The sequence below is a fragment of the Odocoileus virginianus genome, chromosome 34, assembly GCF_023699985.2.
Source record: "Odocoileus virginianus isolate 20LAN1187 ecotype Illinois chromosome 34, Ovbor_1.2, whole genome shotgun sequence".
In the NCBI taxonomy this organism is placed as follows: Eukaryota; Metazoa; Chordata; class Mammalia; order Artiodactyla; family Cervidae; genus Odocoileus; species Odocoileus virginianus.
This window is the reverse complement of record NC_069707.1, coordinates 21,409,472-21,424,967: the sequence shown is the minus strand read 5'-3', so window position 1 is coordinate 21,424,967 and position 15,496 is coordinate 21,409,472. Positions and strand designations below refer to the sequence as shown.

At 38.5% G+C, this 15,496-nt stretch overlaps 1 protein-coding gene and 1 long non-coding RNA gene across 9 annotated transcripts in view; one reads left to right on the top strand and one right to left on the bottom strand.

Annotated features, from left to right (window-relative positions):
* Positions 1 to 9,098, top strand: part of PHACTR2 (phosphatase and actin regulator 2) — a 291,648-nt gene extending 282,550 nt beyond the window's left edge. For all 7 annotated transcript variants that reach the window (XM_070461304.1, XM_070461307.1, XM_070461309.1 and 4 more), the window contains one exon: positions 2,400 to 9,098. In XM_070461304.1, the coding sequence (XP_070317405.1) occupies positions 2,400 to 2,415 (16 nt within the window). In that variant the 3' untranslated portion in view covers positions 2,416 to 9,098. The remainder of the gene's footprint in view (positions 1 to 2,399) is intronic.
* LOC110127242 (uncharacterized) lies at positions 6,746 to 15,397 on the bottom strand. 2 transcript variants are annotated; one of them, XR_002310724.2, is made up of 3 exons: positions 15,157 to 15,397; positions 9,073 to 9,173; positions 6,746 to 7,475 (listed from the first exon to the last, which is right to left on the bottom strand). It is a non-coding gene; the product is annotated as an uncharacterized lncRNA (long non-coding RNA). The 2 variants fall into 2 exon arrangements; XR_002310723.2 differs by having other exon boundaries at positions 15,203 to 15,397.
* Positions 15,398 to 15,496: the final 99 nt, after the last annotated feature.

The window sequence follows — 15,496 nt, the reverse complement described above, 5'->3', positions numbered from 1 at the left end:
TTCTAGTGAGGGCGACAGACAGTTAGCAAGTAAATGACCAAATAGACAATAATCACTTCTTTTCTTTTTAAAAGAGTGGGTGCTCTTATTTTAAATATTTATTTACTTGGCTGTGTTGGGTCTTAGTTGCGGCACATGGGATCTGGTTCCCTGACCAGCGGTCGAACCTGAGCCCCCTGCATTTAGCACGGAGTCTTAGCTGTGGGACCACTCAGGAAGCCCCTAGACATGATCATTTCAGACAGTGCTAAGTGCTATGAAAAAAAAAGGGAACAGGACGCTGTGCCAAGAGCGAGGGTGGATGTGGATAGAATGGCTAAGAACGGGGTCTCTGGAGGAAATTAAACTTACTCTGTGATTTAAATGACAAGAGGAAGCTGCCAGCACTGTTTGGGGAGAGAAAAACACTTCCCCTAAGGGTATCAGCTAATGGAGTGGGGAGAGCTGCTGCAGGAGGCCTGAGGTGGTTAGGATTTTGCATGAGGGCAGGAATAAAGCTCAGGTGACTGAAGCAATCGTGTTATCCCTGCGTAACACTGTAGAACATGGAGGTTCACACACCTGCCGAAGGGTGTGGACAGAACAGAGTCAAGAATTGAACTCATAGTGGACACATCCCTACTTGAATCACAACGTGTTTGCTTGTTTTGGAAAACTTGGTATAACCTATTTTATTTTGACTTCTGGTCGATCATGCTGAAGTAATGTCATGTCACAGGCTCCATACAGCCTTCATATAGCTCCAATTGTCAACTTATAGCCAATCTTGTTTCATCTGTTCTTCTGTCTTTAATTTTTTGTTTTTAATGCTTGATTCAACATAGCAACATTTATTAAGTAATACCATATGCTAGATAATGTATTCTATGAGTATATGAAAGTGAATAAGCCCAAGTCTTTTCTTAGCATCTCACGATCTAAAAGGAGATACACCCATACACACACACACACACACACACACACAATGATCAGTAACTGGTATAAACCAAATATTGTGGGTACACAGAATAGAAGCAATTATTGCTTTTCTGAGAGGTAGAGGAAAAAGGATTTTGGGGAACTCACAGAGGAAGATTGTAAGAGATAGAGATGAGAGGAAAGATAAGGGTAAAGGAAAGTGGAGAGCCTTTAGTAGGGCACATGATTGGAACTTAGGGTATTTAGGGAGTGATTGTGAAGTTAGAAAATGGGTTGGGCCACAGCCTGAAAAGCCTCAGCCATCACTCTAAGAAATTTAAATTTTATCAATAGTGGGGAACAGTGCAACGATATTAACAAAGATCTAGGATGATTGGATCAGTATTTATGGTAATAATGCCAGTGACAGTGTGGAGCATAGATTTGATCTCCCAATCTATGAGCCTGAGACAGGGAAATTAATTTGGAGTCTGGGCAGATGAACATTAGATTTTACTTGAACAAATGAACATGAGAGTAGGCAAGATAAATGAAATACCAAGTAGAATTGCATAATTGTGGAATCACAGAAGTAGGCTGAAGAAGTGAATCAGATAAGGGCTTCTGGAGAAGATGGCTTTTGACCTTGATCTTAGATATGAAAACATACATGGAAAATGAAAGGAGTGATTGCAATATTAGAGAGGAACATGTTCAAAAGCAGAGGGCTACAAAATCACAAGGACTGTTCACGGAGGGGCATGAATCCAGCCAGCTAGCTAGCATGCTGTTAGTATTATTAGTAGTTTCAGCAAAAGGTGGCAAAGGCTTGAATGAATCCAGAGACAGGCAGTCGGGGCAGGACTTGGTGACTAATGAGACATGGAGGGTGAAAGGGAGAAAGTTGCAATCTTAGGCTTCTAGACTGAAAGTATTTTAAAAGGTAGAACATTTAACAAGATAGAAAGCATAAAGGTAGGTTCAGAAGGAAAGATAATTTGTGTATCTATATACATGCTTAGTATGTTGCCTGTGGAACATTTGTAAGGAAATGCCTGGGAGGTGTTTGAAAATTCAGGTATAGAAAATACATTTGGAGTCTTCAGCGGCAAGTGAAGAGAGGCTGAAGCTAATGAAATAGTGACTGCTACATGATGGTGTTTTCCTTTTTGTAATGACAAATCAGGTGTAACCAAATCCTCTATGAAATGTCTCACTTTGTTCAATATCGGTTAGAACATGGCCCTCAAGATAGTGATGTTTTGTGTATTGATTGCTCTCTATCTCAGATGATAAAACCAGCATCTTTTGCAGACCTGTCTGTTTTCCCACATGACATTTATAACAATCTTCTGTTATGACAGTTATTTATTAAGAGACCAGTAATTCAGTTGGGGATGCTAGAGCCACCTTTGATCATAAACATGACTGTACCATATTCACGTCACTGAATAGAGTTGTGTTTCTCTACCACATCACAGAGTTTCTGTTTCGTATTTCAGGTTTCATCGTCCATAATGAAGCATGAGACTCTTGGGAAACAGACTGATCACCTTGGGCGGAAGCCTCGCTTCTTGAAAACCTGATATTGCACTGGGATTTGAATGTGTGTGTTTCTGTTTAACTTGTGGTGGAGGACGCGTGTGGAAAATGCTCCCTACTTGTACAGCCCGGATGGGCCAACAAGCAAAGGGGATGGTTTAGCGACCCAGCTGTTCAGCGACCCTGCTGTCCAGCATGTGGGCTGATGGTAAGGAGCACCATGTTTACGCCAGTTATTCTTCATCAGGAGTTTTAATCAAAGAAGATGAGCAGAAGACAATCGCTGTTGCCAGAAAGCCACATTTGAGAGTGTGGGTTAAAGAATGGGGAATGGAATTTCTGAGCACTGGAAAGGGTTGTGGGGGGCGAAGGGGGGAGGGCGGTGAAAATCAGAAAGCAAGAAATACTTCATTACGTTAATGCAAAAAGGAAATAGAAGCATAAATGTATTTTTGAAGAGGCTTTGGGTAATTGAGAACTTATTAAGGAGTTTGGGAGTTTAATCACTCAATGTGGATTTCTTAGACCTGATCCTAGAAGAATATTCTTGTTTCACCATTATATTGGTGCAGCATAGTACCATTATTTTCTTGTCATTGTGCCAGTGAATCCAGTTGCCAGAAATAAGTCTGAGTGTTTTCATGTATCTTTTTCTTAAATGCAAGAGGCTTTTACTGACTCTTAATAAGCATGCTTACCCAAATTTTGTTGCATGCTTCAAGTAGCATAGCTATACACACTTTACATTCTTTTAAATACTCCTTACCTACATACCAATCTTCCACAAGGATAACAGGACTGGGAATAAAGAGGTAATGCGACCCTATAAATCTGTAGCAAGCTTTAGAAATGAATCTTTTGAGAAAAAAAAAAAAAGAAATGAATCTTTTGGTCTTTCTCTAGCTTAATTATCTCCAAAGTTGAAACAGTCCTACTTGATTTAAGGAATATACTATCTACAATCATGGCACCTTTTAAAAAAGTCTGAATCCAAAGTTAAACTTAAGCAAAATACAGGTGTTCTGCCAGCAGTTGGCTCTGAATGGGAACGGAAAGAACTACTTAGTTTTCATGCTGCATTAAGTTGGATTGCTGCTATTAAAAAAAATAAAGCACATGGATTAAAAAAAAAAACAACACTCACCCAAAGGCTTAAAAGAACAGAAAATTTCTGCTAAGTTGTTAAGTAAGGAGAACTTCATTTGGTATTTTAAGAGTCTGCAAATTGCATCCATAAATACAGAACTGACTTTCAATACAAAAGTGAATTAAAGTTACGAAAGATTTCCCCATGAGCCTACAGTCAATATTGTTTACATTAAGAAGCCATTATTGTCATCTTGCTATTTTCCATGGAGTCATGGGCATAGCGTGGCTTCCGCTCCCAAGTACCTATGACCACGTGTAAATACTACCTTGCATCTAATTGTTCTTTCACAATTATTTTGTGCCCCTTTTATTAAAAACACATGTGATGTAGAACAACACAACAAGACCTAAAGAGACTATTTTATTCTCAGAGTTTGGACTAGGATTTTCTGAAGTGATTCTTGTTCATTGTATGGAAAACTGTAATTTTCTATTTCAACCAAAAGCAGACATTTAATCTAATGGGTAAATTTGGGTCCTGCCATTCATTTATATTTTAAAGAACCACTTAAAATTGGATGTGTAAGAAATAAAAAATGTCGTCCCACTTGGCCTATTACAAAAAAGCCAGGACCATTTTATAACTAAGAAAAGTAGTGGGCATCGTTGCCTCTCTTGCTATACACAGCTGTGTGGATTAATACAATAAACCTAGAATTTTGCACTATTGTCATTTCTTTGATAGAATAACTCATTTTTGCTTTGAAAAAATTTTTCTGCATGCCCTAGTATCTTTAATCTGATTGAAATTTTGTTCATTTCATAGTGTTTAAATCCAGCCATAGATATTAACGATGTTCCAGGTTTTTTTGCTAAAGTCATGTTTTTCCTTTTGGTATTGTTTTATTGTCATTTTAGTGTCTTAGGAAAAATACCAAGGCATGTAATGTTATTTTAATTTTCTATACTTATAATCTTAAAACATTGTTTTAATTTCTAGTCACAAGGCTCCTATCAAAATGGCAAATATAAGACATTTATCACTGTTTTGTCACTCAAGATGCATGTCATAGAAAGTCTCTATTTGGTTGATAAAAGGAACCATCTTTTTCCCCCTAGCAGTGCATGTGATATAATTTTTAATTCCCTATAGTGAGATGCACTTAGTACAAAAAATAAGACTCTGGAAAGGAAAATGAGATTCTGGGTCCTCAATATATTGTTTTCTTGCTATGACATGTCAGATTTATGAACTACCCATACTTTCTCTTCTACTGATTGATGTGTGTAGGGAAAAGTTTTAAACTTTTCTTTTTTTTTAAGAAAATTTTAAAAAAAATTAACCACTACTAGTTTAAGAATTGGAACCATGAATTATTTCATTGGAATGATCCTTTAAATAAAAAGAATGAAAGGATTATGAGCTAAGCTACATTCACAGAGTGAAGCTCTGTTTTAATAGCTAATTTTAAAAGGCAGAAACACTGCATATCCACATCAGCAGCCCATCCAGAGGTCTCTTGCAAAGCAACTCTGAAAGGATACGAGGATGTGGACCAGCCGCCATAGAATTATGTATCTACCTAGTGCCAGCATTTCTGCAATCCAGCCAGTAAGCTGCGGTTCTGTAAAAATAAATGTGTGTGTGAGTTGGGTTCTTCCAGTACAAAATCAGGGTTTTTCCTATTTAATGTGCAACATTAGGCTGACATAGAAGTAAGTGGTTTTTCTGAGTCCCTAAGATATGATTAAGGAAGAAAAACAAGTCCATCTCCAGAAAAGTTCAGGCACGAAAGAACTAGACAGACTAGTTTGATTTTGTAAAAACAAAAGTGGTCATTTCCATATTTTTTAAAATGGAGAAAAAGAACCTTAACGTTAAGGTAATAAGAAGATGCCATGAGCTTTAGCATTATCTTCATGTTCTGACAAAATTAGTTTCTGATGATTAGCATTAATTTTAGGCAGCCTTGCCTGATAATTTCCTATATGTGTGAAATAGCTTGCATTTTTTTTGTTGTTGTTCAATATAGTTTACCTTTATGATAATTCCTAAAATTAAATCTATAGTAGAGAACTAGTTTGGGTATTTGAACAGCTGTTTCAAATTGAAGGGGAAAAAACACATTCTATCTGATTTATCCAGAAAAATTGACTTTCTGCTTTCATTTTCATGTCCTGTATTAGCATATTGATTGTAATCATTTACCTTTCTCTTATGTTAGTAAATATACTGTGTTAGGAGAAACTTCTGAAATGTCAGTAAAAATCTTTTTAAGGAAATATAGGAATTAAATACACTCCTTAATAATCATCAAATATTGAAAATGAGAGATAAGTCCTTAAAACTCATAACTCAAGTTTTACAACCTGCAATTAATTCAGTGCTGCATTGGCACTTAAAAAAAAATACAATAGCTTACACCTAAAATAGAAAAATCTGCACTAACACTGCATATCCTAATGTGTACCACATTTTAACACAAAACAGGCATTGTATTTATCCTTAATAGAATCAGACACAACTGTCACAAATTATACTGCATTCACAATAGAAAAAAGCAACCTTGTCTATCACATAACAGTGTCTCCACATTTAAACAGTGAAAGCTCTTCAGAAGTGTCAGAATACTTCTCTAAGTGGTTCCAGCAGCACATTTTACACCTAATGAGAAATCTTCAAAGGAGGTAAGATGGAATCAAGCTAGTATAAGACATATAAATTTATGTCATTTCATCAGTATGGTAGCCTTAAACATTCCTAGATACAATCATATTATGAAGCCTAACCTTACTAATGAAAGTATATATATTTTGAGACAAGAATTAATTTCTTCACATGGTTAGAGAATGTTACAAGCACTAAGGAACCACTAAGATAATGACTTATTTACAAAATTTTCCCATGGCCACTTGAACTGGCTATTCTTCCACTGTTGCATGTCTAAGTGTCTGTCACAGTATTTCACTTGCCAAAGCAAAATGAACTTTTCCAGCTGAACTATTTCCTAGAGAAGAATGCAATGGCAAAAGTAATCATCAAATTAATAGGACCATCTTTCTGAGAGAAAGCCCATCTCCAGATAGAGGACACCGAATTTTCGAAGAGCAGCCCGAGGCGCTATTATAATTTGTTAGTGATCAAAGGGTGGTAGAAATAGGGTGGAATACTCCCAAACCGTTCTCATTTTCACTTTCCGTTTACTTTTTGTAACCATTAAGCTTAAACTCTTTGTGGAAATGGCAAACCACCATTAGCATTTCTAGAAAACAACCCCAAAATAGCTCACTTATGCTTTTTTGAAGACAGGGTCATCCCAAATTAAGAAACCCTATTGTATACACTGTAAGATTTCTGGCACCAAAAAAAAGAGAAAGAGAGAATCCTATAGCAGCCATTCGCACTGGAAGCCAGCCCTCGAGGCAAGGGTCATTTTTTAGCCATGCTAGGATTTACTACAGAAAAAATGCCACTTAGCTGGCAGAGCGGCGCACGTAAGCAGAGCACTCCGTCCGTGCTTCTCAGTGGGGCTAGTGCTGGCATTTGAGCTGGGCAATTCTTTGCTGTACAGAAATGTCTCATGAGTTGCAAGCTGTTTACTCTCCCAGGCCCTGGCTGGCTAAATGCCAGTAGGATGCCCAACTGTTGTAAATACTAAAAGTAAAAAGTCCTCCCCCGTGTTCAAATGCCCTCCTGGGAGGGCACTGCCACCTCCCTTAAATACCACTGCCTACTGCAATTTGAGGACACGGGAAAAAGTGTCTATCTCAAAACCTCATCTCGACTGCCTTGCATTTCTTTGGGCTCTGAATCATTTCTTCCTCTCTCATTTTTCTTGCCTTCCGCATCTAGCCTTGTGATGGCAGCTTTAGTTTTCCAGTTCTTCATGGAGGAGGTTATTGGGTAGTCTCGGCAGTTCCAACAGGCATCATCACTTGGTTAGTCCCTGTATGTAAAGGACAGAGTTCACATGAAACACACTTTTTATTTTGCCTCTCAATTTGACTTCACAACTACACTATCAGTCGTAGCCCTAGGCAGTGTCATGAGGATCATTGCATGGCTTAACCACAAACACGACTGCTAACTATCCACACATAAACAAAACTGGTGGTCTATGAAAATCACCATTAGGTTTCACCTAGTAAACTGCATCCCATGAGTTCCTAAACAATCTCATTTATCCTGTTAAAGAAGCATTTCATCTACATGCAAATATTTGCATTTCCCCTGCAGAGACTTTCATGCAGTTCAACTTTTCTTAGATTTGTGAATACTAAATTATGAATGAAAGAAGGGTGAGCTGTGGATCGCATGCATATTGTTCATACTTCAATGACGGTCATTCATAAAACCAGATGAGTTTTACCTGGGTGAAATATTATTATCTTAACTATACATAAACATACTTATTCTCTTTGTAACTTTTTATCATCAAAATTGAATGATAAATGTGTCTTGAAATGATTTGGGTGAATTGTGACTAAAGGATCAAATTAAGTTAGCCACTATAATTTTTTTTCAATGTTAAAATTTCTAAAATCTTTTTTGAAGCAGAGTAACTCAGTCAATAAAAATGGTTATATTGTGAACTTTAAGATGGTGCTTAAGAATTCTTGCTAAATACCAAATTTTTTTTTTTTCAAGAATAAATTGAAGGGAGTAAATGAGGCAGAACGCCACTCCACCCTCAGGTCAATTTTGTGCTGTGTTAAAATGCCAATAACATTTGTGCCACTTGCCAGTTTGGGGGACTTTTCCCTTACTGGATGTTTTGTTATAGTTTGACTGTGTATTACATTGCTTACAGAGCTTCTACAGTAAGAAGTCATCATGGCAGTGCTAACTAGCATTCATAAACAACCTGAATGAATCTAGGGTCAAACCACTTTCATCACTAAAAATATAGGCACTAATTTTTATTTTTAAAAATATTTCTTCTGTGGCTTAGAGATGTGCCAATGCGTTCACAACATTCTGCACCAATTTCACCAGATTGAGTACCTACTAAAAATTCAACCTAGTCATTTTTTTTTTCTATGTAACAGTGAGGTTTAAATAAAGAACTATATGCATTCTTCTGTTATTTCAAGCTTTGGTGAAAGTGATAAGAATGGTAAGCTGTGATTGTTATCAGGCTGACTGATTTCTAATTTCCAATTAGTGATCTTATCCTACATATTACACAGGTATAATATCTGTGACTGTAAATAACTGGAACTGTATACTGATTAACATGACAGTTTCTCTTTTTTGTGTGTTGTTCTGAAACCTGTACTGTATTATAGTATGTGGGTATAAATATCTACAAGTATACACACATATGTATATGTAATTCCACTATTGTAACCTGAAAGAAAGACTATGTATTATCTTTTTTATTCTGTATTGGTGTTTGTGTTATTTAAAAAGCAAGATTATGCTCTGTGTAGTTGTATGATGTTATAGTATGCTTTGCCGTGCACAATTCCAAGTGCCTTAGAACATTGTTTAGCTTTCTTAAGTATATAAATGCATATATGTATAAAATTGGGAAAAGTTACCTCAATAAAATCATTGGGAAATCCCAGCTTTAGTTTGTTCCAATTTCTGTTGTATTCAGACAGGGCTCAGTATTTCTAAATTAAAAGCTCAGAGTCCATACCTGTAAAGCAAGAATAAGATAGCTTTTCTAATTCCTGTAATTTCAACTCCACCTGACTTAAAACTTTTTGTATTCAAGTCCTCACGGTTTGTACCTTTAATTTAAAATATCTGTCTGGGGACTTCCCTGATGATCCAGTGGTTAAGAATCTGCCTTGCAGTGCAAAGGACATGGGTTCGATCCCTGGTCAGGGAACTAAGATCCCGCATGCCAACTCAGCCTGTGTGCTACAACTACTGAGCTCTTGCACCACAAGCAGGGAATCTGTGTGCCATAATGAAAGACTCCCCCATGACACAAGGAGGATCCCAAGTGCCACAGCTTACACCCAACACAACCACATAATAAATAAATATTTAAAATAAATAAATAAATAAAATATCCGTCTAAAGAATTGCTGCTTTAAACAGCAACTTACAGCTTATTTTTACATTTTATTTAAAAATAAGCTGTCTTTTTTTTATAAGCTGTCTTTTCATGTCTGTCTTTTTTACATCTGAGATTTGAAATTGCTATTTTCATTCACATTATAATGTGTAAAAAATAAGATAGTCCCTTTAGAGTTAGTAATATAGAAAATAAACAGACTTCCTCATTATGCCTACTATTTAATATGTTGACAACCAAGGAGAGATCTTGGGAACATATTTTGACTAGAAAAGGAATTTCCATATACTTTTCCTGTTTTTCAGCCGTGGTTAAAAATTATGTGTGAACCTCCCTCATGCTCTAAGACAAGGGCAAAGGTATGAGATGGAAGTTGCAAAGCTATTTTGTGTCATAAAGCAACCTTTATGACAAACGTCCATCGGGTCAAAGCCATGGTTTTTCCAGTAGTCATGTAGGGATGTGAGAGTTGGACAATAAAAAAGGCTGAGCACCCAAGAATTGATGCTTTTGAACTGTGGTGCTGGAGAAGACTCTTGAGAGTCCCTTGGACTGCAAGGAGATCAAACCAGTTAATTCTAAAGGAAATCAACCCTGAATATTCATTGGAAGGACTGATGCTGAAGTGGAAGCTCCAATACTTTGGCCACCTGATGCAAAGAGCCATCTCATTAGAAAAGACCCTGATGCTGGGAAAGAATGAAGGCAGGAGGAGAAGGGGATGACAGAGGACAAGATGGTTGGATGGCACCACCGACAAATGGACATGAGTTTCAGCAAGCTCTGGGAGATGGTGAAGGATAGGGAAGCCTGGTGTGATACAGTTCCATGGGGTCACAAAGAGTTGACACGACTAAGCAACTGAACAAAAACAACCCTAGAGGAAGGACTTGTAAGAGAAAAGATCAGGACCAAAAAAATAGAGTAGGTTTCAAAACTGGACCCAAATATGCTATTAAAACTCAGGGGTGCATCTCCAAGGTAGATATAGTAGTTAAACAACCACTTTCCATTTTTCTCACACAAAACCAGGTTCTACATGGAACCATTACTTTCTTTTTTCCTTGTAACCAAAATGTTTTATTGTAGGTTTGTAGGGTAAGGGAAAAGAGCCAAAAGAATCAGTGATGGAAACATTACTCTGTGAAACCTAACAGAGGGACTTCCCCAGTGGTTAAGACTCTGCACTTCCAGTGCAGGGGGTGTGGGTTCGGTCCCTGATCTGGGAACTAAGATCCCACATGCTGTGCATCACAGCCAATAAATAAATAAGATAAAACTTAATGGTAGTAAGAGACAATTTTCTCATTTTCTGCAGTGCTTTCGTAGCATCAAATTTATGAAATTTTATTAAATTTGACTAAACTCTTCGTGGGACCTCAACTCAGACGTGGCATGGAGTTGCTACCACCAGCACTGCTGTTCAGACAACCCAAGTCCTTGTCCAGTTTGTGAACTTTGAAGTCTGTCCTGTAAAAAATGGACACTAGTAGTAGAATGCATAAAACTCTAGAGAAAGGTTTAAAATGTAATGTTTATGTAAAGGTTTTTTGCTCTTTTGCTGTAAGTGGTGGCTTTTCTAGGAACCAAACAGTGGGAGAAAAATTTCAATCCCTCCTAAAAGGATGAGTGGGATGTTACAAAATAGAAGAAAATTCCAGTTGGAGAGAATGATGTAAGCAAAGTAATGCTGAAAGAGTCCATACTGTACTTGGGGGAAATTTGGTCTCATTCAATTTGAGTGAAAAATAAAAGGAAGGTGGTGTGAAATCATGATCTGTGGTGAAACTGCAGAAGATCTTGAGGGCTGACTAAGGCCCCTGGGAGGTACTGAATAGGCAGCGGAGACTCATTGGAAAATTCTGAATCTGAATAATACAAGAGTTGTCTTTAAGAAAGAATAATATGGTAGCAAGATTAAAAAGGTTGGAGAAGACTCATTGAGGCAATGACCAAGATTTCAAAGGAATCAGGAACTAAACTAAAGAGGTAACAGACTTATTAAACTATGGGAAAGGATCATTTATGGCTTGAATTTGAACTGCTGAGTATACCTACAAGAACAATTAGGGGCAAATTATTTTCTATGTTGAGGACTCCCTATTCCAGATTGTCTGACTTGGGCCAACCAAAGTCAAAAGTTCATCCAGGAACACACCATTATGTCAACGAGCACTGAAAATGTCAGTTTTTTTCTCCCTAGAGTATTTATTCAATTATGAAATGTTAGTATCTACAGCTATATGCCAATAGATGTACAGTTGGATATGTGACTCTGAAAGTCAGGGAAAAGGTCTGGGCTATAGAGAGGAAGATGAGAATCATCAGCACATGTAACGGAAGTTGTGGAAAAGGATAAAAACACCCCTATAGACAATGTGGCCTAAGACCATGAAGAAAGTACTACAATGAAATTTTAATAAACTGCTTCTTCATCACCTGAGTTTGTCTCCAAGACTGTAAAATCATTTCATTTACACATCATCTGAGTGCTTTGAACACAACTGAAGTGTACCAAAGAACACTCAAAAATCATTTTATAATTGGAAAGATACAGTAAAGAAAATTAATTTGGATCAGTATTTCCAAAGTGTATTCACCAATGAAATGTATGTACTTGTGACTCTAAGAACAGGAGTCAGTCAGCATAAAGCCAAGCAATATCAATGTGCAGTTAAAAAGAATTTTAAAGAACATACAATTACTATGGACTGCTGCTGCTGCTAAATCAATTCAGTCGTGTCCGACTCTGTGCGATCCCATAGACGGAAGCCCACCAGGCTCCCCCGTCCCTGGGATTCTCCAGGCAAGAGTACTGGAGTGGGTTGCCATTGCCTTCTCTGTACTATGGACTAGAAGCAAGTAAAAGAGCTATGCATGTAATTTAAGACATGAAAGGTGCCAGAAATGAAAGGAAAGCAAAAGGTTTAGGATTCCAGGAAGCTGATAGCTTGGGTCAAGATGCAAGCTTACAGATTCCTATGATGTGAATGTGATGTGAGGCAGAGCACATATTCATCAACAGGTCTCAGATGCTGAAGGCCCTAGTTTCAGGAGCTGGTGATTCGAAGGCAACAATGATGATAGGTAAATAACTACACTTAGCTGAGATGAAAACAATGGCTCCACCTTCATGGAGCACTGATCACAAGCCATGCACAGGTCCAGACATTTCACATGTGGTTTCTCATTTAACCCAACAACAATCCCATGAGGTAACTGTTAATAATATTCTCATCCCATTTTACATTCAGGTCAGTAAACTGAAGGTGTCTTGCCCCAGGTTACACAATAAGAGTAAAACAAAGGCCAGAAACCAATTTCAGCTAGTATACCAAGTATACTACTATTATTATTCAATATTATAGGGAGAAATTTGTGTTTCAGTGGAAAATGATGCATGTTTTTAGATAAACAAACCTATCCAATTCTAATCTGACTTGCTTTGACTCTCAGTGTTTATAACAGTACCTCTCTCATAGTGCTATGGTCAGGAAGAACTAAGATAATTCAGGTAAAGTGTCAGATGTTACTTCATTTAAACAAGTATTTATTGAGTGTACCCACCAGGCACTATTTTAGGTCCTGAAGATAGATAAGGTAGTAAACAAAACAGATCAAAACAAAACCTGCACTCATGAAGCTTAACTATACTGAATGTGTAGCACATTGGAGTGTTCTGTATTGATAGTATCATTGTTACAAAGCATTATTCCAACACAAGTTCTGTGAACCTAAATTGCCTGTAATTTTCACTGTAATAAAAGTATAATATTCCATAGAAATTTACAATAGTAATGCATGTCTAACTCTTTGCGACCCCATGGACTGTAGCCTGCCAGGCTCCACTGTCCATGAGATTTTCCAGGCAAGAATACTGGAGTGGGTTGCCATTTCCTCCTCCAGGATATATTCCTGACCCAGGGATGGAACCCATGTCTCTTGCACCTCCTATATTGGCAATCAGGTTCTTTACCACTGCACCACCATAGGTAGGACATAAAGACACAATTCAAGGAAACTTAGACTTTGGAAAGACACCAGAAATTGGGAAAAGGAAACACAAATTTGAAGAAAGGCCTGCTGATAAAACTTGACTACACTACCACCCTCTTTTGCCCAGGAAAAGCTCTGAGAGTGGGCCAGCACCCATCTGAAATCTTGTGGTGGTAATAGGTAGATGTGGTGGTGGTGCTTTAGTTGCTAAGTTGTACCTGACTCTTGCAACCGCATGGACTGTAGTCTGCCAGACTCCTCTGTTCATGGGATTCTCCAAGCACGAATACTGGAGTGGGTTGCCATTTCTTTCTCCAGGCCATCTTCCTGACCCAGGAATCAAACCCTGGTCTCCTGCATTGCAGGCAGATTCTTTATCAACTGAGCTATGAGGGAAGCCCTAAGTAGATATGCTTATAGCCTTTGATTAAACTATGACCAAATGTTTGAGGGGTAGCTTGAAAAAGACTAAACATTAGTTTCCACCTCCCAAGCTAAGGTATGCAAACACCAAACAGATTCTGAATATATTAGTCGGAATTCCTCGACTGTCAACAGAGTCGGGGGGAAGGGTTATTAACTGGATGTTTGAACACAGTTCATTAAGTGGAAAATAAAGACCTGATTAAGCCTAAGTGCTGCCTAGAATAGCAAGGTCCCATTTCATGGGAAATGCTGGGCTGGAAGAAGCACAAGCTGGAGTTAAGATTGCCAGGAGAAATATCAATAACCTCAGACATGCAGATGACACCACCCATATGGCAGAAAGTGAATAAGAACTAAGAAGCCTCTTGATGAAAGTGAACGAGGAGAATGAAAACGTTGGCTTACAGCTCAACATTCATAAAACTGATATTATGGAATCTTCTCCCATCACTTCATGGCGAATAGATGGGGAAACAAGGGAAACAGTGAGAGACTTTATTTTCTTGGGCTCCAAAATCACTGCAGATGGTGATTGCAGCCATGAAATTAAAAGACACTTACTCCTTGGAGGAAAAGTTACGACCAACCTAGACAGCATATTAAAAAGCAGAGACATTACTTTGCAGACAAAGGTCTGTCTAGTCAAAGATTTGGTTTTTCCAGTAGTCATGTATAGATGTGAGAGTTCGACCATAGAGAAAGCTGAGCACCAAACAACTGATGCTTTGAACTGTGGTGTTGGAGAAGACTCTTGAGAGACTCTTGGACTGCAAAGAGATCAAACCAGTCCATCCTAAAGGAAACCAGTCCTGAATATTCACTGGAAGGACTGATGCTGAAGTTGAAACTTCAATACTTTGGCCACCTGATGTGAAGAACTGACTCATTTGAAAAGACCCTGATGCTGGGAATGACTGAAGGCAGGAGGAGAAAGGATGACAGAGGATGAGATGGTTGGATGGCATCACCGACTCAATGGACATGAGTTTGAGTAAACTATGGGAGTTGATGATGAACAGGGAAGCCTGGCGTGCTGCAGTCCATGGGCTCGCAAAGAGTCGGACACGACTGAGCGACTGAACTGAACTGAGGATCCTCCGTTGCTAAGGCAACCAGCTCTGAGTCCCACCCAAATAGGGAACTTGAAACGTCGGGGACCCAGGAGAGTGGCCACCTTTCTTTTGTGTAGTTTATTTGTATGTTCTGTTTGTCTTGCTTACGGCGAGGAATAGGCAGGAAATACAACCGTCAATGGGGATGCTAGCTCCGTGGCTTCTCTTTTCAGCAGAGGGCGATATAAAAGCAAGTTCGCCCATAAACAGCGACCCCCTTTCGCGCCTCATCTCGCACAGGCGCCCACGACTCCCGTCCCCAGCTAATTTAATTACGGACAGAAAAGCCCCGCCCTCCGAGAGAGAAACAGTCCCACCCACCAGTAGCTTCTCGCGATCCTTGAGCCGGCGTGAGTTTTGCGTAATTTCCGGTTGTGATCCTTCAGCCTTTCGGGGATTGGT